Source organism: Artemia franciscana, chromosome 3, assembly GCF_032884065.1.
Source record: "Artemia franciscana chromosome 3, ASM3288406v1, whole genome shotgun sequence".
Lineage (NCBI taxonomy): Eukaryota > Metazoa > Arthropoda > Branchiopoda > Anostraca > Artemiidae > Artemia > Artemia franciscana.
Window position 1 is genome coordinate 19,875,635 of NC_088865.1, and position 26,648 is coordinate 19,902,282.

The 26,648-nt window shown below is 35.6% G+C and overlaps 1 protein-coding gene across 1 annotated transcript in view; it reads left to right on the forward strand.

The window, feature by feature from the left end:
* Window positions 1-26,648, forward strand: part of LOC136024987 (uncharacterized) — a 154,568-nt gene that overhangs the window by 89,705 nt on the left and 38,215 nt on the right. The window contains exons 7-10 of the mRNA XM_065700598.1: window positions 18,560-18,798; window positions 23,286-23,447; window positions 25,230-25,513; window positions 26,377-26,536. Of these exons, the coding sequence (XP_065556670.1) occupies window positions 18,560-18,798; window positions 23,286-23,447; window positions 25,230-25,513; window positions 26,377-26,536 (845 nt within the window). The remainder of the gene's footprint in view (window positions 1-18,559; window positions 18,799-23,285; window positions 23,448-25,229; window positions 25,514-26,376; window positions 26,537-26,648) is intronic.

The window sequence follows — 26,648 nt, forward strand, 5'->3', positions numbered from 1 at the left end:
CTCCTTTACCGATAATAATTAACATGTTTAAGCAATGGCTGAATTGTATAATTTACAGTCCCTGGCCCATGGTCTGTGGGGTGTTGTCACCTCTGTATGCATAGTTATTGGGCCTTCCAACTATGTAAAACCAAACGGCTATCGCGAAATTCTGATCGTATGTCTTCAGGGTAAAAGAGGCGTGAAAGGCGAAGTCATTTGCCCTCCAATCGCTTTTCACTCTTCAAAGGGCACCATTAATTTATATTTCCGATCGATTTCCGATTCAACCCCAATATTTTCTTAGCACCCTCATTCGCATTCCATTCATTTTTTTGTTTACTCTTTTTTTAAGTATACTTTTTCAATTTGATTAATTATTCGTATGTGATTTATCAAATTAACAACTAAAACCAAAGCTTTCTTATGAATAAAACGAAAAAAAAAATATTTCTATTCATCCGGTTAAGAATATATCTGCGAAATTTGCATAAAAATCTTTGACTGCTCCAAAGATATTTCTAAACACATGGAACTTTTCCCTATTTCACGAAAACCTGTTGAAAATAAAAGTGGTATCTCTTAAGACGTTTTATAAGCGTAGTAGCACAGTTATATAGCTATTTGTCTGTCCACAATGACCTATTGAATTGTAGCCTTGTGGCTAAAAGTTCAAAATGGATAAAAATAAAAAATCTGGACACAAGCATAGAATGGATAAGAGACGAAGACTCATGGCTAAATGTGCAAGGGGATAAAGGATATTCCCGGATATTCCCCCCCCCCCAGATTTTTCCCTAGATCCACCTCTATTTTAGGTAATTCTGAAATGGCACTTAGACAATCGCAATTTGGGGCCTTATAATTGTAGATTTGTGGCACAACGTGTCTCATTATTCATTCAGAGTTCAAAGTCTTAAGAACTTTTATTTCTGGATTTAAACCTGTCATTAGTTAGCAAAGGATTATAATCTCGTTACAGGAATTAGAATGAAAACAATAAATTCAGTTTTAAAGCATAGAAATCCCCTTGGGAGTTTTGTATGGGATTCTTTTAAATTTAAATTAATATGATGTTGGCTGTTCGACAGCATGGTGAGTAAAAAACCGTTTGATTTTGGGATTGGGCTTATTGTCCATAGATGTTGGATATACCATTATGACGGAATGTGTATATTCGTCGGTGTTGAATTTAGTGCAATCTAATGTTAAAGAAGGAGTAAGTGATCAAATTTTTGCTAACCATGCTGTTGGCTTTTTCGACGAAAAGTCTATTATGACGGCTAAAATAGAACTTTGTTCTCATGTTTATGAGGATGAATGCGCACAAAGACGCCAAGGTGATCAAGCTAATTACCGTAACATTAAGCAAATAATAGAGATCTTCCAGAAATGCGATACCAAAAATTTGTCTTTACCGACATACGTGATAATTTTGCCCACTTGGTTTTTCCTGCTAATTTTGGTTCCTGTTATTCCTGCTGTTGCTTATTCTATCTTAGCCTCAAAGCTTGTAAGCATTGAATCGGAACTTAGCAAATTCGTGAGAAGATTTCGTCTTAAAACTGTATTTACCTCCTCTTAGCATCTCCGGCCCTCAGTAATTGAATCATGATCAGACGAATATTTTTATTTCAATGTAAACCATCCTGCGAAGCATCTCAAAATAATAGAGTGTATGCCAGGTCATGAATGCATTCATAGCATTAAGCCCTCTGGCAATATTCTGGTGGTACGAATTGATGAGATTACTGCAAAGGACTTTTGCAATACCATTCTATCCGTTATGAGAGATAGTGACGTCACATCTCGTCATATCTTGAGTCTAAGGGTATATCAACCTATTTCAATGGGGGGGGGGCGTGCTAATTAAATGCGTTAGTACTACTTATACAAAACGAATAGGCAATTCTTTGGCTGTTAGAGTGTTTTTTGAAAACTTTGCTGTGCTCGCTAATGCACTTCGACTTGATGTAAAGAGTTGATATGAGATGTATCGAGTTTACGAATCCCAACGTCCATCCAAATGCTCTGATTGCCAATCACCTATTCACTTAAAATCAAATTATGGTAAAGAAAAACACTGCTCCCGTTTTGCAGGGCAACATGAATCCTTGCCTGATTCTTCGTGCCAGGCCACACCAAGATGTCTGAACTATCAAGGCAATCGCATGTCCTTTTTATTGAAATGCCAAATCCTTGGTGAACTTTTGTCGAAACGGTCATCATATACAAGAAAATGAGTGCTAGTACTAACATCACTATATGCTCGTTCAATATTAACGGTAGTAAGCATAAAGAATAAATAAATTTCTTTACATCAAAAATTAGAAAATTTTGATGTTTTATTCCTCCATGGACATCTCCTACTTTTAGTAAGCTTAAAGTCCCTACGCAGAAGTAACGAACATTTAGTTTTTTCTAAAAGTGCCCGCAAAACCTCTGGCAGACCATCAGGTGGCCTAGCATGTTTAACAAAAAGACGTTGTTTTCACCTCCCCCTTTATGTCATCCCGAGAGTGATTGTCATATTGCTATTTGTCTTGCCAACCTTGTCCTCATTGATGTTTATTTCCCCTGTGACCAGAAATCCCTCCGAAGTTTTACAAAATTCACAAAATCTTGCGCATTAATAGTCTTCTGAATGAGATTGAGAATAATGGACGGGACTGGTTATTAATTGGTGAATGGACTGTAATATTAGCTCTTCATTAGTGTTGACTCAGCTTCTCTTAGACTCATTACCAAGTAGTTACAAAATTTTGAAGAAAGATGCCTCCCATTGCTATGTAATAGTGGCTCACTTTTGGACATTGACCATTGTATCGTTTTTTCTGGTCCCATCTGTGGCGAACTCTATGTTGATCAGGGTCAACGTGATTATGACCATCTCCCCCTGTCCCTTATTGTTACCCTTAATACTACTGCAGAGAATAACCTTCGTCCTAATTCTAGAAAATGGAATTATAAAAGAGAATGCAACACAACTGACTGGCCTCTTTATTTTTCTACACTTTCTAGCCTTCTATCAGCGATTAAAGTCCCTTTTAATTTGTTGTGTACAAGCGTTGGATCTCCTCAAGCCAGAATTCAACTTCATACAAATCATAGCCACATTGTGTCGTGGTTTAAGAGGATTGAAGAAGCACCTGTTCCCTTATGTCACTTTCGAGCCCAGACAATAAGTTTAATTTGGAAGAAGGACCCAGAGCTCAAAGCTATAGGATATAGGGGCTAAATTGTGGCTAAAAAAATTAATAGCCTGCGGCTGCCCGGTAAGGGGTAATGTTCTCGATATTAAACAAAGAACAAAGCTGGATTTTGAACGTTATCGTAGAAGAGAGAGGCCGAACTTCCTATGACTCCTAGCCAGTGAAAATGTCACTGGCATTAAATGACATTAAACGATTTAAATTAACCTAATGACATAAATTAATTTAATGACATTAAATGATTAATGTCGCGAAGGTCGATACATCCTCTATTGCAAACCAAATCCTGAATGTATCATGGACCAGTCATTATAGTAAGATTATCGATACAGTAATATATGCGATTCATTCTCGTTTTGCCATCCTCTGTTCTAATCTGTTGTGGAAGAAAATCTCTCAAGGTCATGTACCTCCCATTTGTATTGACCGTTTCAAAATAAGTGTGGAGATTCTAAATTGAAATCTTATGATGTCGACGACATCAGTGCTTTTCACCTCAATACCTATTCGGACGAATTAGTTTATCACTTCCAGTTGTGTTTATGCTCGTCTTTAGTCCCTGATTCTGTTTCATTTGGTAACATCACGTCAATTTTTAAACATGGGAAGGGTCCAATAAGTTGCGCTTCGTATGGGCCTATTATGGTTGCTTGCACTTTAGGTTTTGCTCCCTGATTTCTTGTCTAAAGCAGATCTTATGTATAATTAGTTTGACTTCAAGCCATATATAGGATGCCAAAATGTTCATTGGGCTCTACCTTTGCTATCACTTGAAGCACATAAAATGTTTTTGTGGTTCATTTTTGTGCACTCTATGTTTCCAAAGCATTTGATTCAATATGCTATGGCCAACTTTGGCATTCTTTAATTCAACTTGTGTTAATGTCTCTATTACATCAACTCTTCGTTTTTGGTATGCTAATTCAAATGTTCGACTCAAGTCGAAATACACTGGTAATATCTTTATCCATTCTGGTCTTAGGCAAGGAAGAGTCCTATTCCCGTATCTTTTTGATGTTTGTCTTTATTCTGTTTTGCCACTTATCAATTCATTATGTTTTATAGGCCTGACAAATCTTTCGTATTGCACATGCAGATGATCCTAGGATCAAAATCCTGTTTTCTTGTAAAAAATGGTTTCCAAAAAAATAGTATTCATGATCATAAACATTAGTGCACATAGTTACAATTGTGTTGTTTTTATCAACTCTAGAGATAGTAAGGACCTTATCATTTTTCAAATCAGAAAGTATTTTAGTGTCTTTTTTGTGATATATTTTTGAATTTTGCTCATATTAAAAATATTTAGTTTCCCTACGATCTTGGCTCTAAATTCTTGAAGAGCCTCGACTTTATCAATAGAAACCATAACTCCTGACTCCACCTTGAAAATTATTTTTGACTAAGCAATCGATGTTCGAAAAACTTAATTTAGAACCCTTCGACAAACTGCCTCCTGTTGGCTACTAAGAGGTTTAGATGAAAAATTGTTAATGGCAGGACTGAGACAAAAACGAGGATAAAAAACATCCGAATCCTGGAACTTCTCAAACAAAAGTATTTTAAATTTGTCAGCCTAACGAAACTTTGACGATTGGAAGTGATGGTGAAAAGATCCAACAGCCATTTCCTTAATTTTCGGAAAATTTCAGATGGAAGGCTATTCCTTAAAGTGTTTTCGACAAAATTTAATTCTTTGGACAACTTAAAACGTTTTTGTTTTTGCTCAGAAGTCAAGTGACTCAAAGCCATGAGGCTTAATTTGTTGTTTTTTTATTTTGATTCATTTTCAATGTCAAAATGGTTTTTATTGTAAAAGATATCAGAACCACTGATCCCTTCTTGCAATTTTTTTATGGAAATTGTGTTGATTTAACAAATTTCTGTGTTATCTTTACCAAAGAAAAATAATATTTGATAGAAGCGGCTAATTGTTGCCCGTTCAACTGACAAATGAAAGTTCTTAAGCAAAACTTGCCAGCCATTAAAAACAACAACAAAGAGAGATAAAACTCCATGAAAAGACATAAAACGAACCTTTGACTAGTAGAGTGAAAAGATGAAAGACTAAAACAACGCGGATATTTCGCCTGTATGTAAACTAGGGGTCCTCAGCACAAAAGAAACAAAGATAAAAAAAAAAAAAACCAATAATTATATAAAACCATCAAAATTATTAATAAAATACAATTGTCGCAACCGATCCACATAGGGAACAGAGGCTATTAGAGTTACTTCGATGAGAAGACCAAAGGAACTAAGAAACAATGTGTAAAAATTGAAATGAATTCAATTATTGTGTTACGAAATTGTATAGCATAATTGCATAGCATATTGAATAGCCTAATTGCATTGCATAAAACAGCCAACCTTGAATTCCAGAGCTTGTTCTTGTGTTTGAAACGTCAAGAGAAACCTGAAAATGGTTTTCATCTACAGCCTGCATTTCAACACATTTATTTTCTTGTCCTTCCGCAATTATGTTTTGTTGCCTCAGTCGCTTTTTCTTTGCTTTTTTCTTTGGTTTTCTCAGTGCCTTTTCTTTGATCTCCATACAGTGATCTGCAAAACCCAACAGGAAAGTGAATAAACAAGATACAACAAATTGTGCCCTCTTCAAAACAAAATTAGCAAAAACAAACTAATAAAAGGCTCCATGTAATCATTTTCAATACAATAAAGATTAAAAAAATAATGAATAAAATGGCTGAATAATAACCACAGAAAATGAGTTTTACAACTGTCAACAAAATAAAGGAATGCAAGTCAAAATTACGTTGAGCAGGGTTGAAGAATTACTGACTTTTTCCTCTTTTTTTGGGAACATTCCATTTAACATTAAAATATTTAAGATTACAGTATAAAGCCCTGTCCCACCTGTTGAGGGGAATTTCAAACTAAGATTATTTAGAAAAACCAATAATCCTTGAAAAAAGAAATTATTACCTATGAAGTGATGTTCTGGGACATTCAGACCGAAAAGTATCATGAAATAGTCTTAAGAGGAAAGAGTTAGATATCATACTAACACTGAATGGAGGGTATTTTTAAGAGGCGGCTGAATATATTGAGGCAACCTTAACTGCTTAGCAAGTTTAAATTCAATTTAGAGCCAGGATGAAGTCACTATTGTGACGGCAGGCAGAACTTGTGAAGAAGCTACTTATTCTTTCCTGCTTTATGCTCGTGAAACATGGTCCTTGAAATTAGTGATGGTCGTAGTTTACAGATGCTATTTCCAATACATTTACAATTTTTAATATACTTGATCAAAAAAATCAAATGAAGAGATGAGAAAGTGATAGAGATGGTAGGAAGAATCTTTCAGTTATAAAAACAAACGAGTCAATCTTCATAATAATACGTTGTGTCAACCTGTGGAACAAAACAGATATGCTGAAATGTGAAGAGAAAAAACAGAAAAAAATGATTGTTAGAAAAAAAGGAGAAGTGCGAAGGTAATATGGGCAGTAAGAAAAACTTTTCTAATGAAAATAGTGCTTCTCCTCAAGCTCTTTGGCTGTATGATTTCGTGGAGCGATCAGCATATTCACTTTTTCTCTTTTCTATTATTCTTTAAATGTCTTAGTCCTAAATCCTTCAACTCTGCCTTAAAAATATCAGCAAATTGCATTAAAATTATGTTGGACATTTCATAAGAATGTGTCACCCTGCTAGCTGTATTAGGTCCCGGCCCTTAGTCCCAGCCCTTAGTTAACGAAAGAGAGCAATTTTAATCCTTTTGTGTCAACTGTTGCCTGACAATTAAAAGTGATTTTTTTCTTATATAATGATTATCCCTAAATTCGAAATACACCAGGGAAATTGGTCAAAACCGATTGTTTCAGGTCTGTTAACGATATTTCCCTGAGAATGCTCCGACAATTCCCCAGAGCACCAGAGTTTTGGTTTTTAATGGTTGATGTGGGGGCAAGCCAAAGAGGTTAGCCCGTAAGAAGAAGTAGATGTTAGTCAAGTTCTTAGCAACAGTGCTTAGTATGATGTTCATTGAGGAAATTACACCCTTGCACCGTATGCAAGTTCATGCCCAAAATTGGCATATGAGTTGAGCCTTAACAATAATAATTTATTTATCACCCGCATGTTTTAACAATTTAATTAGAGTAAAAACCAAAAAGGAAAGAAAAACAAAAGAAAACAGACAATTCAATCTCATCACCGGTAGGCAAGGACCCAAGCGTTGACAGGCATCAGCACCTAAGCATAGTTCTTATAAATATAAATAATATCAGTGTCACAAAACTTTCTAATAATCTTCTGGTTTCTATAAGAACGCGGCAGATACAATAAATATTTGCAACAACAAAAATACAGAACTCTGATATTTCTTAAATCTTGATTATTGAAAATAGGATGCAAACCGGACAGAAACAATATAGACTGAACACAATATGTGGAATAAAGTCTGGATAAAAACTCTTGTGAAAATCTGCCTAGGTTTGGGACAACTTCCACGTACTCAATTTTAGGTTTACTTTTAATATCATTAAGCCCACAAAATTGAAAAGCCTATAAAGATAAACAAATTATAATACCAAGCCACCAAATAAAAGAAACCAGCTTAACTGAAAAAGAACCACAAGCAAGATCACTAGTTTGATGTTTAGCATTAAAACTAAATCTTCACATTTTTCAGTATTAAGCTTATGGCCAATTTCCTCAAAAGACTTAGATACATTCTGGGTCATCTTAATTAGGCTAAATTTAGTGCCGCTAATCAAAAGTAAATCATCTGCATGTGCAATACGAAAGATTTGTCAGGCCTATAAAACATAATGAATTGATAAGTGGCAAAACAGAATAAAGACAAACATCAAAAAGATACGGGAATAGGACTCTTCCTTGCCTAAGACCAGAATGGATAAAGATATTACCAGTGTATTTCGACTTGAGTCGAACATTTGAATTAGCATACCAAAAACGAAGAGTTGATGTAATAGAGACATTAACACAAGTTGAATTAAAGAATGCCAAAGTTGGCCATAGCATATTGAATCAAATGCTTTGGAAACATAGAGTGCACAAAAATGAACCACAAAAACATTTTATGTGCTTCAAGTGATAGCAAAGGTAGAGCCCAATGAACATTTTGGCATCCTATATATGGCTTGAAGTCAAACTAATTATACATAAGATCTGCTTTAGACAAGAAATCAGGGAGCAAAACCTAAAGTGCAAGCAACCATAATAGGCCCATACGAAGCGCAACTTATTGGACCCTTCCCTTGTTTAAAAATTGACGTGATGTTACCAAATGAAACAGAATCAGGGACTAAAGACGAGCATAAACACAACTGGAAGTGATAAACTAATTCGTCCGAATAGGTATTGAGGTGAAAAGCACTGATGTCGTCGACATCATAAGATTTCAATTTAGTATCTCCACACTTATTTTGAAACGGTCAATACAAATGGGAGGTACATGACCTTGAGAGATTTTCTTCCACAACAGATTAGAACAGAGGATGGCAAAACGAGAATGAATCGCATATCTTACTGTATCGAAAATCTTACTATAATGACTGGTCCATGATACATTCAGGATTTGGTTTGCAATAGAGGATGTATCGACCTTCGCGACATTAATCATTTAATGTCATTCAATTAATTTATGTCATTAGGTTAATTTAAATCGTTTAATGTCATTTAATGCCAGTGGCATTTTCACTGGCTAGGAGTCATAGGAAGTTCGGCCTCTCTCTTCTACGATAACGTTCAAAATCCAGCTTTGTTCTTTGTTTAATATCGAGAACATTACCCCTTACCGGGCAGCCGCAGGCTATTAATTTTTTTAGCCACAATTTAGCCCCTATATCCTATAGCTTTGAGCTCTGGGTCCTTCTTCCAAATTAAACTTATTGTCTGGGCTCGAAAGTGACATAAGGGAACAGGTGCTTCTTCAATCCTCTTAAACCACGACACAATGTGGCTATGATTTGTATGAAGTTGAATTCTGGCTTGAGGAGATCCAACGCTTGTACACAACAAATTAAAAGGGACTTTAATCGCTGATAGAAGGCTAGAAAGTGTAGAAAAATAAAGAGGCCAGTCAGTTGTGTTGCATTCTCTTTTATAATTCCATTTTCTAGAATTAGGACGAAGGTTATTCTCTGCAGTAGTATTAAGGGTAACAATAAGGGACAGGGGGAGATGGTCATAATCACGTTGACCCTGATCAACATAGAGTTCGCCACAGATGGGACCAGAAAAAACGATACAATGGTCAATGTCCAAAAGTGAGCCACTATTACATAGCAATGGGAGGCATCTTTCTTCAAAATTTTGTAACTACTTGGTAATGAGTCTAAGAGAAGCTGAGTCAACACTAATGAAGAGCTAATATTACAGTCCATTCACCAATTAATAACCAGTCCCGTCCATTATTCTCAATCTCATTCAGAAGACTATTAATGCGCAAGATTTTGTGAATTTTGTAAAACTTCGGAGGGATTTCTGGTCACAGGGGAAATAAACATCAATGAGGACAAGGTTGGCAAGACAAATAGCAATATGACAATCACTCTCGGAATGACATAAAGGGGGAGGTGAAAACAACGTCTTTTTGTTAAACATGCTAGGCCACCTGATGGTCTGCCAGAGGTTTTGCGGGCACTTTTAGAAAAAACTAAATGTTCGTTACTTCTGCGTAGGGACTTTAAGCTTACTAAAAGTAGGAGATGTCCATGGAGGAATAAAACATCAAAATTTTCTAATTTTTGATGTAAAGAAATTTATTTATTCTTTATGCTTACTACCGTTAATATTGAACGAGCATATAGTGATGTTAGTACTAGCACTCATTTTCTTGTATATGATGACCGTTTCGACAAAAGTTCACCAAGAATTTGGCATTTCAATAAAAAGGACATGCGATTGCCTTGATAGTTCAGACATCTTGGTGTGGCCTGGCACGAAGAATCAGGCAAGGATTCATGTTGCCCTGCAAAACGGGAGCAGTGTTTTTCTTTACCACAATTTGATTTTAAGTGAATAGGTGATTGGCAATCAGAGCATTTGGATGGACGTTGGGATTCGTAAACTCGATACATCTCATATCAACTCTTTACATCAAGTCGAAGTGCATTAGCGAGCACAGCAAAGTTTTCAAAAAACACTCTAACAGCCAAAGAATTGCCTATTCGTTTTGCATAAGTAGTACTAACGCATTTAATTAGCACGCCCCCCCCCCCCCCATTGAAATAGGTTGATATACCCTTAGACTCAAGATATGACGAGATGTGACGTCACTATCTCTCATAACGGATAGAATGGTATTGCAAAAGTCCTTTGCAGTAATCTCATCAATTCGTACCACCAGAATATTGCCAGAGGGCTTAATGCTATGAATGCATTCATGACCTGGCATACAGTCTATTATTTTGAGATGCTTCGCAGGATGGTTTACATTGAAATAAAAATATTCGTCTGATCATGATTCAATTACTGAGGGCCGGAGATGCTAAGAGTGGGTAAATACAGTTTTAAGACGAAATCTTCTCACGAATTTGCTAAGTTCCGATTCAATGCTTACAAGCTTTGAGGCTAAGATAGAATAAGCAACAGCAGGAATAACAGGAACCAAAATTAGCAGGAAAAACCAAGTGGGCAAAATTATCACGTATGTCGGTAAGACAAATTTTTGGTATCGCATTTCTGGAAGATCTCTATTATTTGCTTAATGTTACGGTAATTAGCTTGATCACCTTGGCGTCTTTGTGCGCATTCATCGTCATAAACATGAGAACAAAGTTCTATTTTAGACGTCATAATAGACTTTTCGTCGAAAAAGCCAACAGCATGGTTAGCAAAAATTTGATCACTTACTCCTTCTTTAACATTAGATTGCACTAAATTCAACACCGACGAATATACACATTCCGTCATAATGGTATATCCAACATCTATGGACAATAAGCCCAATCCCAAAATCAAACGGTTTTTTACTCACCATGCTGTCGAACAGCCAACATCATATTAATTTAAATTTAAAAGAATCCCATACAAAACTCCCAAGGGGATTTCTATGCTTTAAAACTGAATTTATTGTTTTCATTCTTATTCCTGTAACGAGATTATAATCCTTTGCCAACTAATGACAGGTTTAAATCCAGAAATAAAGGCTCTTAAGACTTTGAACTCTGAATGAATAATGAGACACGTTGTGCCACAAATCTACAATTATAAGGCCCCAAATTGCGATTGTCTAAGTGCCATTTCAGAATTACCTAAAATAGAGTTGGATCTAGGGAAAAATCTGGGGGGGGGGCTGAACCAAGGGTGCCAATGTTACTTGAGGTGGGCACCAAATTAAAAAGTTTATTTTTAAAATGATAAAAAAAGAAAAAAGGACAGAATAAGTGCGCCAGAAGTGTCTTAGGAGGAGGGTCACCCCCTTCGACCTCATGTATCTGATCCTGGCCTAAAATACTTTTAATTCTTTCATTGATCTAATTTCAACCAAATTAGCTATATCGTTAAAATAAATAGATAGATAAACGTATTCACAAGAAACCCATATTGGCCCACTTGCTATTTAATTTGTTAAAAAACTAAAATTAAGGATTTTTTGAGGGCGGAGGGGTTTATTATTAGTCAAGTTTTACCATTCAATTTCTGGGTATTATCGACTATTTTACCTCAATATCCGGGAATATCCTTTATCCCCTTGCACATTTAGCCATGAGTCTTCGTCTCTTATCCATTCTATGCTTGTGTCCAGATTTTTTATTTTTATCCATTTTGAACTTTTAGCCACAAGGCTACAATTCAATAGGTCATTGTGGACAGACAAATAGCTATATAACTGTGCTACTACGCTTATAAAACGTCTTAAAAGATACCACTTTTATTTTCAACAGGTTTTCGTGAAATTGGGAAAAGTTCCATGTTTTTAGAAATATCTTTGGAGCAGTCAAAGATTTTTATGCAAATTTCGCAGATATATTCTTAACCGGATGAATAGAAATATTTTTTTTTTCGTTTTATTCATAAGAAAGCTTTGCTTTTAGTTGTTAATTTGATAAATCACATACGAATAATTAATCAAATTGAAAAAGTATACTTAAAAAAAGAGTAAACAAAAAAATGAATGGAATGCGAATGAGGGTGCTAAGAAAATATTGGGGTTGAATCGGAAATCGATCGGAAATATAAATTAATGGTTTGAAGAGTGAAAAGCGATTGGAGGGCAAATGACTTCGCCTTTCACGCCTCTTTTACCCTAAAGACATACGATCAGAATTTCGCGATAGCCGTTTGGTTTTACATAGTTGGAAGGCCCAATAACTATGCATACAGAGGTGACAACACCCCACAGACCATGGGCCAGGGACTGTAAATTATACAATTCAGTCATTGCTTAAACATGTTAATTATTATCGGTAAAGGAGTGCGGTTAAGGGAATTAAGATGAAAGTTTCAAGGAATGTCTGAGGAAGGAGAGCTAAATCAAAAGATACTATGTCCATACAGGTTCTCAAAAGCGCATAACAGTAATATCTCAGAGGCATGATGAAGGGATATTTAATTAAAACAAGAGCTAAGAGCTCATATGGCACTGTGACAGGGCGAGAAGAGCTAAGAGCCAAGAGATCATATGGTATGAGCTCTAACAAAATTCTATGAATCAATAGATTAATTTAAAGAGGAAAATAAGAGGCTTAATGCCGGTCAAGATTTAAAATAAGAGCTCTGAGTCACAAAGTCCTTCTAACAATCAAAATTCATTAAGATCCGATCACCCACTCGTAAGTTATAAATACCTGATTTTTTCTAATTTTTCCTCTCCTTTTTGCCCCCCCCCCCCAGATGGTAAAATCTTGGAAAACGACTTTATCAAGTCAAATTGTGCAGCTCCCTGACACGCCTACAAATTTTTATCGCCCTAGCACGTCCAGAAGCACCGAACTCGCCAAATCACTGAACCCCTCCCCCCAACTCCCCCAAAGAGAGTGAATCCAGTATGATTCTGTCAATCACGTATCAAGGACATTTGTTTATTCTATCCACCAAGTTTCATCCCGATTCCTCCACTCCAAGTGTTTTTCCAAGACTTCCCCCTCCAACTCCTCCCAATGTCAAAAGATCTGGTCGGGATTTTGAATAAGAGCTCTGGGACATGAATTCCTTCTAAAAATCAAATTTCATTACGATCCGATCATCTATTCGTAATATAAAAATACCCCAATTTTTATGTTTTCCAAGAATTCCGGTTTCCCCCTCCAACTCCCCCGAATGTCAGAGGATCTGGTCGGAATTTAAAATTAGAACTTTAAAGCACAAGATCCTTCTAAATATCAAATTTCACTAAGATCTGGTCACCCTTTCGTAAGTTACAAATACCTCAATTTTCAAAATTACCCACCCCCAATTCCAACAAAGACAGCAGATCTGGTCCAGTTATGTCAGTCACGTATCTTAGACAGGTATCTATTCTTCCTATCCAGTATCATCCTGATCTCATCGCTTTAAGTATTTTCTAAGATTTCCGGTCCCCCCAAGTGCCCCCCCCCCAATTACGCTTGATCCGGTTGAGATTTAAAATAAGATATCTGAGTTACGAGGTCCTTCTAAATATAAAGTTGCATGAAGATCCAATCACTCCTTCGTACGTTAAAAATATGTCATTTTTTCTTTTTTTTCAGAATTACCCCCCCCCCCCCAATCGAGCGGATCCGTTCCAATTATGTAAATCACGTATGCAAGACTTCTGCTTAATTTTCCAACCAAGTTTCATCCCAATCCCTCCAATCTAAGCGTTTTCCATCATTTTAGGTTTCCCCATCCAAAACTTCCCCCAATGTCACCAGATCCGGTCAGGATTTAAAATAAGAGCTTTGAGACACGATATCTTTCTAAACATCAAATTTCATGGAGATCCAATCACCCGTTCGTAAGTTAAAAATACCTCATTTTTTCTAATTTTTCAAAATTAACCCCCCCCCCCAACTAACCCAAAGAGAGCGGATCCGATCTGGTTATGTCAATCATGTATCTAAGACTCGTGTTTTTTTTTCCACCAAGTTTCATCCCGATCCCTCCACTCTAAGTGTTTTCCAAGTTTTAGGTTTCCCCCTCCCTAAAGAAGCTTTATTGCTATTTAGTAAATTGTCTGCCTGTCAGACTTAATTTAAAGTGGGGAGAAGCCACTCTCACATTTCTGTAAATACTGCAGGGTGAGTTTCGTTCCTGCAGCCTATCAGGTCTGTTGCAGGTCATCAGGAAGCATTATCTGCTCCAATGTAAGATCCGCTATTCTTAGCCATTTATTTACAATGATGAGACATAAGGATGTAATCAATTTGGCAATTCGCTAAACATCGTAGGAGGCTCCTTCGATTGGAAATTAAAATTTTTTGTGCCCTTTTGGAGAATCAAAAGTTATCAGAGGGCAACCAGCTCATCTCCTATACCCTCCCCCCCCAAATACGTCTGAGATTCTTTTGAGATAGTCCTGTTGTTCAAAAGGGTCCATAGACCAAATAACTCTGCCTCCGGGATGGACATACCCCCCTACTGAACCCAGGGTAGTGGAAATATGTTTTAAAATTTGCCAATTGTTAACATGTAAGGTTTTCATGGCACTTGGTATCTACCAAGTGACATATAGCGATCGCAAATTCTGTCGGTCTCTCTTCCCAGTTTTGCTAGTTTAGTCACTTCTAGGTAAGCTAGGACGATGAAATTTGGCAGGCGTATCAGGAGCCAAACCAAATTAAATAAAAAAAATTGTGGTTTTCCCGCATCAACCATTTGGGAGTGGGAGGGGGGACGGTTAAATCGGAAAAATGAAAAAAATGAGGTATTTTTAACTTACGAACGGGTGATTGGATCTTGATGAAATTTGATACTTAGAAGGATATCGTTTCTCAGAGCTCTTATTTTAAGTCCCAGCAAACCCAGTGACATTGGGAGGAGTTGGGGGGCCTAAAAGCTTGGAAAACACTTAGAGTGGATGGATCAGAATGAAACTTGGTGGTAAAAATAACCAGAAGTCCTAGATACATGATTAACATAACTGGAACGGATCTACTCGCTTTGGAGGAGCTGGGGGCGGGGGAGGGTTAATTTTGAAAAATTAGGAAAAATGAAGTATGTTCAACTTAAGAAGGAGTGATCTTAATGAAATTAAATATTTAGAAGGACTTTGTTACTCGAATCTCTTATTTTAAATCCTGACTGGATCTAGTGTCATTGGAGGGGGAGTTGCGGGGGGAACTGGAAATCTTGGAAAACACATAAAGCAGAGAGAAGAGGATGAAACCTGATGGAAAGAATAATCACAATTCCAAGATATGTTACTGACATAACCGGACCGGATACGCTCTTTGGTAGAGTTGGGGGAGGAGGGAATAGTTCGGAAAAATTTGAAAAATGAGGTATTTGTAACTTACGAACGGTTGATCAGATCTTAATAAAATTTCATATCTAGAAGGAACTTCTGCCTTAGAGATCTAATTATAGATCCTGACCAGATCTGGTGACATTTTGGGGGTGGAAGTTGGAGGGGGATATCGGAATTCTCAGAAAACGTGAATATAGAGGTATCTTTATTTTACGAATGGGTAATCGGATCTTAATGAAACTTCTTATATAGAAGGATCCTATGTCTCAGATTCTCTTATTCTAATCTGAATAGTATCTGGGGACATTGGGGGCTAGGGGGGGAACAGAAATCTTGGAAAACGCTTAGAGTGGAGAGATTGGGATGAAAATTGATGGTAAGAATAAGGACAAGTTATTGACACATGATTGAAATAATTAGAACGGATGATTTCTCTTTGGGGGAACTTGGGGGTGTTAATTTGGAAAAATTAGAAAAATTGAGGTATTTTTAACTTAAGAAAGGGTGACCGGATCTTAAGGAAATTTCATATTTAGAAGGAAGTCATGTCTTAGAGCTCTTTTGTCAAATCCCGACCAGATCTGTTGACATTGGGCGGATTTGGATGGGGAAACCAGAAATCTTGGAAAACACTTTGAGTGTAGAAATCGGGATGAAACTTGGTGGGTAGAATAAGTAAATGTTGTAGATACGTGATTGACGTAACCGTACTGATTTGCTCTTTTTGGGGGAGCTAGGGAGTGGGGTTCAGTGCTTTGGCGAGTTTGGTACTTCTTGACATGGTAGGACGATGAAAATTGGTAGGCGTGTCAGGGAGCTGCACAAATTGACTTGATAGTCGTTTTCCCCGATTTGACCATCTGGGGGGCTGAAGGGAAAGGAAGAATTAGAAAAATGAGGTATTTATAACTTAAAAGTGGGTGACTGAATCTTAATGAGTTTTGATATTATTTGAAGGACCTCGTGACTCAGAGATATTATTTTCAATCCCGATCGTCATAAGTCTCTGATTTTCCTTTAAAATCAATCTATTAATTCTGAGAATTTTGCTAGAGCTTATACCATGTAAGCTCTTGACTCATGGCTCTTCCAGCCTTGTCACAAGTGCCTTATGAGCTCTTAGCTCTTGTTTATTTGTAAAAGGGATGTTTTTGATCGTTGGTCTCCAAAAAGACTTTTAAATACGTATTGGCAGTGAAAAGGGCGTGTTATTAATATCTAAGGAAAAGATTAGGGAATTAAGTTGAAACCTACAGGGGATGTAGAAAAGTGACTGGAGGACAACCAGTCCCCTGGCCCTTTTTAAATACCCCCTATCCTCAACTTCGGTCGATGTAGTCATAAGAGATTTCGTCCAAATGGTCAAAAGGCCTAACAGCTATACCCCCGCACAGTCCCGGGGCTAGGACTGTAAATTATGCCATTTGTCCATTGCTATTTCTATTGCTATATAAGGGTTATTTTCGTCTATATACGGAAAAGCTAAGGGTATTAAGATGAAACCTCGGGGAATGTCTAGGCATCTGTTAAACTAAATCAGAAGATTTTATGTGCATCTATTTATCAAAAGGCGTATCTGCAACATTTTAAGAAAAGATAAGGGTGTTAAATAGATAGCGATGAAGACCGCATTGCTTCTCCATCATAAACAAAAAATGACAAGTAGAACTATAAGGTTTTCTGCAATACATTGGAATTTCAAACTTTAAATGAATAATTTGACCCTATATCTAAGGGCTGTTCTCACTATCGCACAAATGAAAATATAAAAGAGAAATTTACATTAAAATATGAAAAATCAAACAGCCATAGCATCCTTGCTTCAACGAAGTTCAACCAGAAACTTTAGAGTCCTGGTTGATCTTCGATGAAGTAAGCATGCTAAGGCTGTTTTAATTCTTCTTTTTTTACTTCTAGTGGTCGTATTTTAATGTAAGTTTCTCTTCTTTATTTTCATTTGTGCAATAGTGAGAACGGCCCTTGGATATAGGGTCGAAATATTCATTGAAAATTTGGAATTCCACTGTTGTACGGAAAAAATTTCCTGATCTCCTTGATATTCTTGTTTATTTTTATTTTTTATAAAGAAGATATTAAGTTGAAACTTTCAGGGTATGTTTAGGGGTATATTAAAAAAAAAATTATGGAAAAACAGCTCTTTCCCATACCTTTTTTAGCATCCCTCCCCCAAAAGAGATCTGAAAAATATTTTGAAACTAAATTTTTGTTAAATATAGCATGAAGGTAAAGTAACATGGCACCGAAGATGATAAAATCCCCCCACAGAGCCTGGGCTAAGGGATGTAAGTTATGTAAGTTGCCCATTGTTTTTGTATGAGGTTGTTTATTCAGAAAAGGAGGCATGTTTAAACCTGAGTATACAAAAAGGCTAAGAGTGTTAAGGTAAAATTTTCGGAAAATGTTTAGGAGGGTGTCAAACAAAATCAAAATGTACTATATGCAAGATGGTTTTAAAAAATAATGAAACTTAAGTTTAAGTTGAACCAGAAAGTTTAAATTGAAACTTTAAAGGCAGGTTGAGACGGATGTTGAAGTTAGGCCAAAGAAGGAAAAGTTGAAATAAGCAAAAAAATTATTCAATAAGATTAAATTAGAAAGGTTATACCTGAAAACAAAAGTTCAATTATCATAAAAGCAAGAAGAAACAAAATACAACCACTTATAGTAGTTAGTGTGAGTAGTAACAATTTGAAGAGCTCTATGTAAATACTTTAGGTGTTAAGAATAACAAATAGTTTTCACCTGCAACATTTAAGATCACATACATTGAATAATTGAATCCAAAAATTAACTACGTTGAAATAATAAACAACAGGAGTGTCATAATAAAAACAATAAGTGAATCTACAAAATTATATTTTTTGGGGGGAAGGGGCTCATGGTACTCTTATTTTAATAAAAAATCATTTCTTAACATCGATTATACTTACACCTAATATTTATTTCTTAGTTCATTCTTATGATGTTTGTTTCTTGACTATAGATAATCAGATGATGAAAGCTCCGAGTCGATCCTTAGAATCAGAGAGATACAAGCTTGGAGCGGCTACTGATGAAAGTTGTCGCAAAATTTCTAGGCTTGAAGAGTCCGTGCTGAATCAAAAAGCCTTCGATCTTCCTTTGAATATGAGCATTGCAGCTAAGAGTAGGATCGTTGCAACTGAACTTGCCTTGTCAAAATCTAATACCAGGGCTATCAAATTGAACCAGACAAATATCAAGGTAGTATATGTAGGCTGCTCTATATAATTTAAGTAATATCTTGGTTTCTTATGTAATAGTAATATAATTCTTAAACTGCAGCTGACAATTTTTCTTCTCCGGTGACCCGAAAATTTATTTTGACAAAAAAATTTCCAAGCCCTTGCTTAGGTGGCTCTTCCATATTTCAAGCAAAAAATATTCCGGATAGTATATATTCTGGTTTCTCTTCAGAAAACTCGACTGTTTGTAAACATCAAGCAGTTTTTGACCATAAACCAAAAGTAAGGAGGGACTTGGCAAAATAGTAATTATTCCAAATATGTAAAATTAATTCAGTTTAATGCCACCCATGAAAAGCTACAAGATTGAGAAAATCTACAAATTTTTTTTAAAAATGAAGAAACACCCTTAAGAGTCAACCAATCCTGATGAAAATTACACCATTAGATTCAGAGCATGAGAAAATCCTGTTGTAGAGGTTTCAAGCTCCTATCTACAGAAAGATGAAATTTTGTATTTTCTATCAGACAAAAGAAAGATCACGGATGCATTCTTATTTGTGTTTTTGTTTTGTTTTTTCTCCCCAGGCGTGATCATATCGAACCAATTGTCCTAGAAAATTGAAATAATACTCATTCAAAAGAAAAACAAAAGTTCTAGTGCCCTTTTTAAGTGACAAAAGCGATTGTACAACGAGAAAGTGATGTGTTCTGCCATTTTCTGGCACCAAACTACGATTTTGCCCCAAAGAGAACCAAGTTGCAATCGCTTGAAAATTCTGAGGTAGACAGTCGATTGACAACTATCAAGAACTCTGATGTTGAGTTTTTCAGTTGCAGAGAAAGTATTGCTGCACGATAGTGTATCCATTGCAGAGAAGTCGCAAAGCCCATACAAGATAATGGTTAGTACGGACTTTTTTTAGTTTAGTTGATGCTGTTGATTTTTCATAAAACTTTGTCTGATGATTTATAATTGTGCTGCAGTTATTATGACGGAGGGGCAGTGGCTCATTGTGTGATGAGGAAAGGTCAGATGCCCATAAGACTGCATTTCAATATCCAAATTTTGTAACTCTCTATGAATATTCATATTAATGTAGAAAGGGGTATGGTGGAGGGGGTGGGAACTTTTTTCTCATCTCTAGTTTGTGGAGGGTAAGCCTGAATAAGGGATCCCTGAATAGGGATCTGGCTAAGTGGTTCAGTGCTGGTGTGGTAATTCTTTGTCCAAGGGGCACGGGTTCAATTCCCGTTGTGACCAGTTATTTACTTTGGGACGGGGGTCAGTGGCGTGACTCTGTAAGCTCAGGCAGAGTCGACCAAGCTCTAAACGGGTACCTGGAGAAATCTAAGGAAGGTAAGCAGGAAGGGTGGGTGAAAGCACAGGATAGTTGGCACCTAGCCTTCCATTGCCTCTCCTGGCTGAAGGGCCATGAAACGGAGATCAGCCCCGTTGGTTCGGACCTTAAGGTCTTAGTGCCGTCTTACTTACTTTACTTTTTTCACATTGTTTATAAGCTATATTTCAGTAATCTGAGTTGCTTCATGTTTCATAAAATAATAAATTTTACATAAAAACACATATCTCGTAAGAATAATACATCATAAAATAATAATTCATATTTCATAAAACAATACATACAGAGATGTGTAAGCGTGCATCAGCTATTATGAAGAAGGGCGGTGTGTCATTTTGTTGGCGGAGTGAGGAAGGACGCATAAAAAGTCAATTCTACCATCCAAATACCACAACTCTCATTGATTCTCCCGAAAAGGGCAGGATGGATTTTGAGGAAAGGGGAGTGGGAGTGAATTGATATGTATTTCTTTTTTTTTTCACAAAACTTTTCTTCGAAGCCTTTTTAAATGTTGCTTGGGATGAGGGTAATGGTGCCATTATGATTTTTTCTTAGCATAAGATATTAAATTCACATGCCTAACGGCACACAGGTAAAAAAGTGAAGTGGAACCTCATGGACCTCGGCACTAAATTTTTTCAAGGGATAGGGGCATAATTACTAAGAGCTTTGTTTTTAGCAATTTTAAATATTAATAATTCTCTTTTTCTTTATTGTATACAAGTTTTTTTTGTATTTAAAATATTTACATAATGTATTTAAGAATCCAAAAACCCTACTGTTGAGGTCGTGATGACTTCAGCCACGTAGATGAAGCCACGTAGAAGATCAAAAGCAGTGCAGAGTTTTCATGATATGAACAATAATGCCCTGTTTTGTTCGTCCAAAATTTTTATTAAAAATATTATTAAGGAGTGATTCAACAATTCTGTTCATTGAAAATATTGTCTGAGATCATTTCCTGAATTTTATCTACAATCCAAAAGTTTGATTCTAAAGAAAAATATATTTTCAAAATTTAGGATTAGAGTGGAGAGAGAAAATGTAAGGGACACCTCTATCTATTAATATGGGGTGTAAAAATCCAGAGAAAAAAATTAAGGCTGATTTTAAAGCCTTGTTTCTTGACCTCGGAAGAGAAAAAAAAACAGTTTGAGGACACATACAGTACGACGCTGCTATGGCCCAAGTGAAAGAAGGACCCGTTTCACACAATGATGAATACTTGGATTAATTTTATCCTTTTTTTTAGAGGCAATCGTCATAAGCCTATAACTGCCTGGTCATATAACGACGTAAGATAACCAATACTCGGAAATCTTTTCTCTTCTATCTGGAAATATCAAACATTTCGTGGTAACAAACCGTAGTATGGAGCGAACTTTGATGCCAATAGCTACATCAGAAGAATTGCATTTTTTTTTTTTAGCTGATTTTAAATATATAAGTTTCATCAAGTTTAATTTTACTCATCAAAAGTTATTAGCCTGAGAAAATTTATCTTATTTTAGAAACTAGGGGAAAACACCCCCTGAAGGTCATTCAATCTTAACCATCAATTCAGCGTATCAGAGAACCCTACTGTAGAAGTTTCAAGCTCTATCTACAAAAATTGGGAATTTTATTTTTTGCCAGAAGATAGATCACGGATGTGTGTTTATTTATTTGTTTTTTGTTGTTTTTTTTCCTTGGGTGATCGTATCGACCCAGTGGTCCTAGAATGTTGCTAGAGGGCTCATTCCAACGGAAACTAAAAGTTATAGTGCCCTTTTAAATTGACCAAAAAATTGGAGGGCACCTAGGCCCCCTCTCACGCTAAATGTTTCCCCAAAGTCAACGGAACGAATTCTGAGATAGCCATTTTGTTTAGCCTAGTCGAAAAACCTAATAATTATGTTTTTCGGGACGACTCAATCTCCCATAGTCCCCAGGAGAGGGGATGCAAGTTACAAACTTTGACAGTTATTTACATATGGTAAAGGTTATTGGGAAGTGAACGGACGTTTTCAGGTGACTTTTTCATGTTGAGGGGGGAGGAAGTGGGTTGAGAGAGGGAGTTACGTGGGAATATCTTTCTATGGAAGAATTTATCATGAGGGAAGAGGATTTCCAAGAAGAGGCCGCAGGATTTTCTAGCACTATTAAAAAAGAGAAAATAGATAAAAAAAATTTCAGCTGGAAGTAAGGAGCAGCATTAAACACTAAAATAAACCGAAATCATTACGTATATATGGAGAATACCTGACTCTTGAATCTCATGCTTTGAATACCCTGGTATTGTGGAATCTTCTCCACAATACCTAAAAATTTTTTAGCAATTACAACTATTTATTCTACGGCCCTTGTGATTCAAAGGTTATTCTTAAAGAATGACCCTTGATCAATGACCGTTTTGGACAAAATTCAAGATTTAGTGTAAAGAGCGATGTATAGACAAGGGGACGAACTCCCTGTATACTTAATTAAAATATACAAATATAGAAGTTCGTTACTTAAGTTAATTCATAAGTAACGTATATTTATTACTAATAAAAACGTTCGTAAAAAGTAAAAAGTTCCAGTTACCTTTTTAAGTAACAAAACCTGGAGGTCAATTAAGCCTCCTCCCCCACCCCTTCAGCAAAAAACAAACTAATATACAAATTTTGTTTCAATTATTCATGTGCGATGAGACAAAATCAAAACATGCATTAATTCAAAACTTTCAGAAATTAAATAAAAAACAACAGTTTTTGCAACTGAAAGTAAGGAGCAAAATTAAAACTCAAAATGAACATAGGTTATTCGGTATATGAAAGGGGTTTTCTCCTTCTTAACGCCTCTCTCTTTACGCTAAAGTTTTAGACTGTTTAAAAATTAGAGTTGTGAGAAAGAGTAAACTTTAGCGTAAAGAGCGAGGCGTACTCGTCTATATATATATATATATATATATATATATATATATATATATATATATATATATATATATATATATATATATATATATATATATATATATACAGAATAACAATTGATTCTATGACAATATTCTACAGTGTTTCTTGGGTAGAGGTGGTTCGTTTGGACCAAAATTAGAGAAAATGCCTGCTTATAACAGAAGGACAAGAACAAAGAGATAAATTTCTCATTAATTTGTTTTTTGCAGGATCTGGAAATTGCTATTGTACGCCAACTGAAAAGGCTTATCTGCGAAACTCCTAAAGTAACAACAGTTACAAATTTTATTCGATGGCTCTTTCTCAATAATTTTAAAAAAATTGATACCGAAAAAAAACTTGATGTTCTGGTCCGCGTCCTGTATGCCAAGGTATGTGTTTTTCAAGCTGTGGAATTTGAACAAAAACTGAGATTCTAGAAATGTTCATGGTTTAGGTTATCAAAACTGAAACTTTAAGGCTGTTAGAAAGAAGAAGAAATTGGAATTCATTAATATTCTCGAATTGGAAAGAATTTTGTTTCCAAAAATTAACGTAATAAATCAGAAAGTTTGAAAAAACAGTGATTCATGAAACACAATGGATTTAGTTTAAAAACTCTGGATATTCCAGCTTGTTAAAACAAAGAAAATATTAAATTGTAATTGAAAATTGTAATAAGTGCTTGAAAATTTTGAAAAAAAGTGTCAAAGGCTTAATAATAAAATTTGAAATTCAAAGAGTTTGAAGAATTTTTTTTTTATTTTGTCTAAAGAGTCACTAGTGCTTCCTCACAAAATAAATATTCATTCACATCCCAAGTGTCATTATCTTTTTCATTTTCTTTTTTATTTTTTCCTGTAACCCTATCATGGTTTACTTAATTCTCAAAATATTTTTCCCATTCCTCTTACTCTTTTCCTCTCGCTAATTGTGACCCTGTTCCAATGTGTAACTTGGACAAACCCAGATTCATCCTTTTCTCTAGATTTACCTATGTGCCTTTACGATATTTTACTATCATGCCGTCTGGCTGCATCTTCTAGATCTACTATAATTTTATCCATGGCCTCCACTTTACACCATAATACAAATTCTAATGTCTTATCTTTATCTAAATTCAGCTTATTTTCATATTATATCCCACTCAAATAATGCTTTTACAGGTCCCTCCTCCTTTCTGTTATTCACTAACATTCCTATCTGTGTTTCAACCTTTCTTCCATAAAATACCATCAGCGACTTCACAAACTATTTTCCCAAAATTATTGCATCCATCTTCCAAATTGTCAAATTTTAAACTTCCCCGTTTTGTATTCAACTGTTCCTGGAAATTTCCTTTCGATGTCTCACCCTTCAGTCTTCCATCGTCACAACATCCCGGTAGTTAGTTACCCTAACAAATTTTAAGCTTTAACTTAACCTTAAAAGCTACAAGCTGGTGATCTATTCTTTTAATATCAATAACAGCACTCCTTTAACCCTCCTACCTTGTATCGATCCTGCCAGTCGTCGGCTTACAACAACATAATCAATATGGCTAGCTGTCTTATCAATATTTTAACACTATGTTGACATATGTACCAGTTCATGAGCAAACACTTTATTTGTTATAACTAGATTGCTATACGTGCAAAATTGCAGTTGTCTATAACCATTACAGTTATCTTTTTCCGCACGAACCTCGGCTTGGGTACCATTTACTTCTATGTCTATCGGTCTGGGCATTAAAATCTCCTAATGAAAATACTATATTTTTTAATTGGTACCCTATCTATTTGTTTCTGTAGCTGTAAGTGAGATTGAGTCATTACTATTCCCATTAGTCAGTTCTATAGGGTATATATATTATTATGACTATTCTCTTGCGCTTTGAGTCATAAAATGAGTAACTAGCATTTTATTATTAATACCTTCCCATCCTTAACAACACTTGTCAGTTTTCTTGTTCATCATGACTCCTACTGTCTCCCTATGTACCTCATCCCCTGCCTGAGTTGACAAATTCTATATCCACCTAATTTTATGTTTGTTACTCTTGGAATAAAAGTTTTCGAAGCTCCTAATAAGTCCTGTTCAAAGGCTGTAATTTCCTTTGGATTTTAGAAAACATATTTGTTTGATATCGCTTTTTATGTTTGTATAGACGTATGTATATATTATTTTATATTCAGGCTGTTGAAGAGCAAATATACACTCCCAAATATGCTGAAGTGTGTAAATTAATGTTCGAGATCGAAATACCCTCGGTTAGTGGAACAGGGATAGTCAGGTTCCAAAAAGTTCTTCTCGACAGGTGTCAGCAGGCTTTTGAAAAACAGAAAAAGTTCGAAGAAGAGATTATTTCTAGTCAGAAAGCCCAACTGGAAGCCAATACAGAAGAAAAGAAGAAAGAAATACAAATGGAACTGGACAAGAGGAAAGGAAAATCAAAAGATATTATGTTAGGGAATATCAGGTAATTTTTTTTCAGTTTTTTGACTGCGTGAATGTTTTAATATTTCCTTTTTTTTACTCCAGTTCTATCAAAATGACAATTTGGCCAGAAATGTCAGTTCCAGTTCGTTTTTGTTAATTTGTAAAGTAGATTGATACTAATAAGAATTTTATATCCTGTCCTTAATCCTATAACATTCAATTCTGCAAAGGTCCCAATAAGAAACGACGCATCATAAGAATTAAGATATGCGAACCAATATAATTCTTTGTTGTACTTTCAATATTCGTTAAGCCCATGATGTAAGATTCAGCTCCTACAAAGTAACATACATGCTTATGCGAAAGCTTTTGTTTTTAAATGTCAAAATTAATCTTTTATTGGGGGGAGCTGGGTAAGGGAGGACCATATTAGAAAAAAAACAAAAACTAACCTTCCAGATTGTTCGTTTTGTTGCATTTATATATTATTTCCTTTTGAGCGCTGAGGATCGTTGGATGAAGTATTTTGCTAAAGTATCTGTTCTGTTTTTTTCCTCAGTTTGAATTCCCCCTCATTTGGTTTCTTATTTGTTTGTATAATCTTTCCTTTCTTTGTATTATTCGTTTAATATCATGTATTGCCTCGAAATGAATTTAAGCCTGATTATGAAGTAACATTTGGAAGGTTTTATTTTTGTTTCCTTAGTTCTTTTTAGGATGTTTTCATCCTTAATCCTTGTCCTTTTTATAATCAGGATTTTCCTTTTCTTGTCTTAATTACCTTAGTCTTCTTCTCTTAATCAGCTAGTCTAAAAAATAGACCTCGGTAGACCTTTTCTTCCAAGTGTGATAGTTATTTAGCTCCTTTCTTGAGAAACGATCTAATTGTAGCATTTCTTTCAGTTTTTTTGGTGAGTTATTCAAATTGAAGATTGTGACAGTTGAAATCGTTAATTTTTGTCTATCTGAATTGCTGAAGTCTCCCACTGAGGAACAGATCGAATATCTTTGCAAATTCATATCCATAATTGGTAAAACTTATGAAGAAGAATATGATGCCAGTGTAAGTTCACCTTTTTGTAACATTTATTAAATTTTTACTGTTAATTTGTAACGTTAACTACGTTACTCTTAATTTGTAACTGTTAACTTTGTACTGGTTTAATTTCTACTGT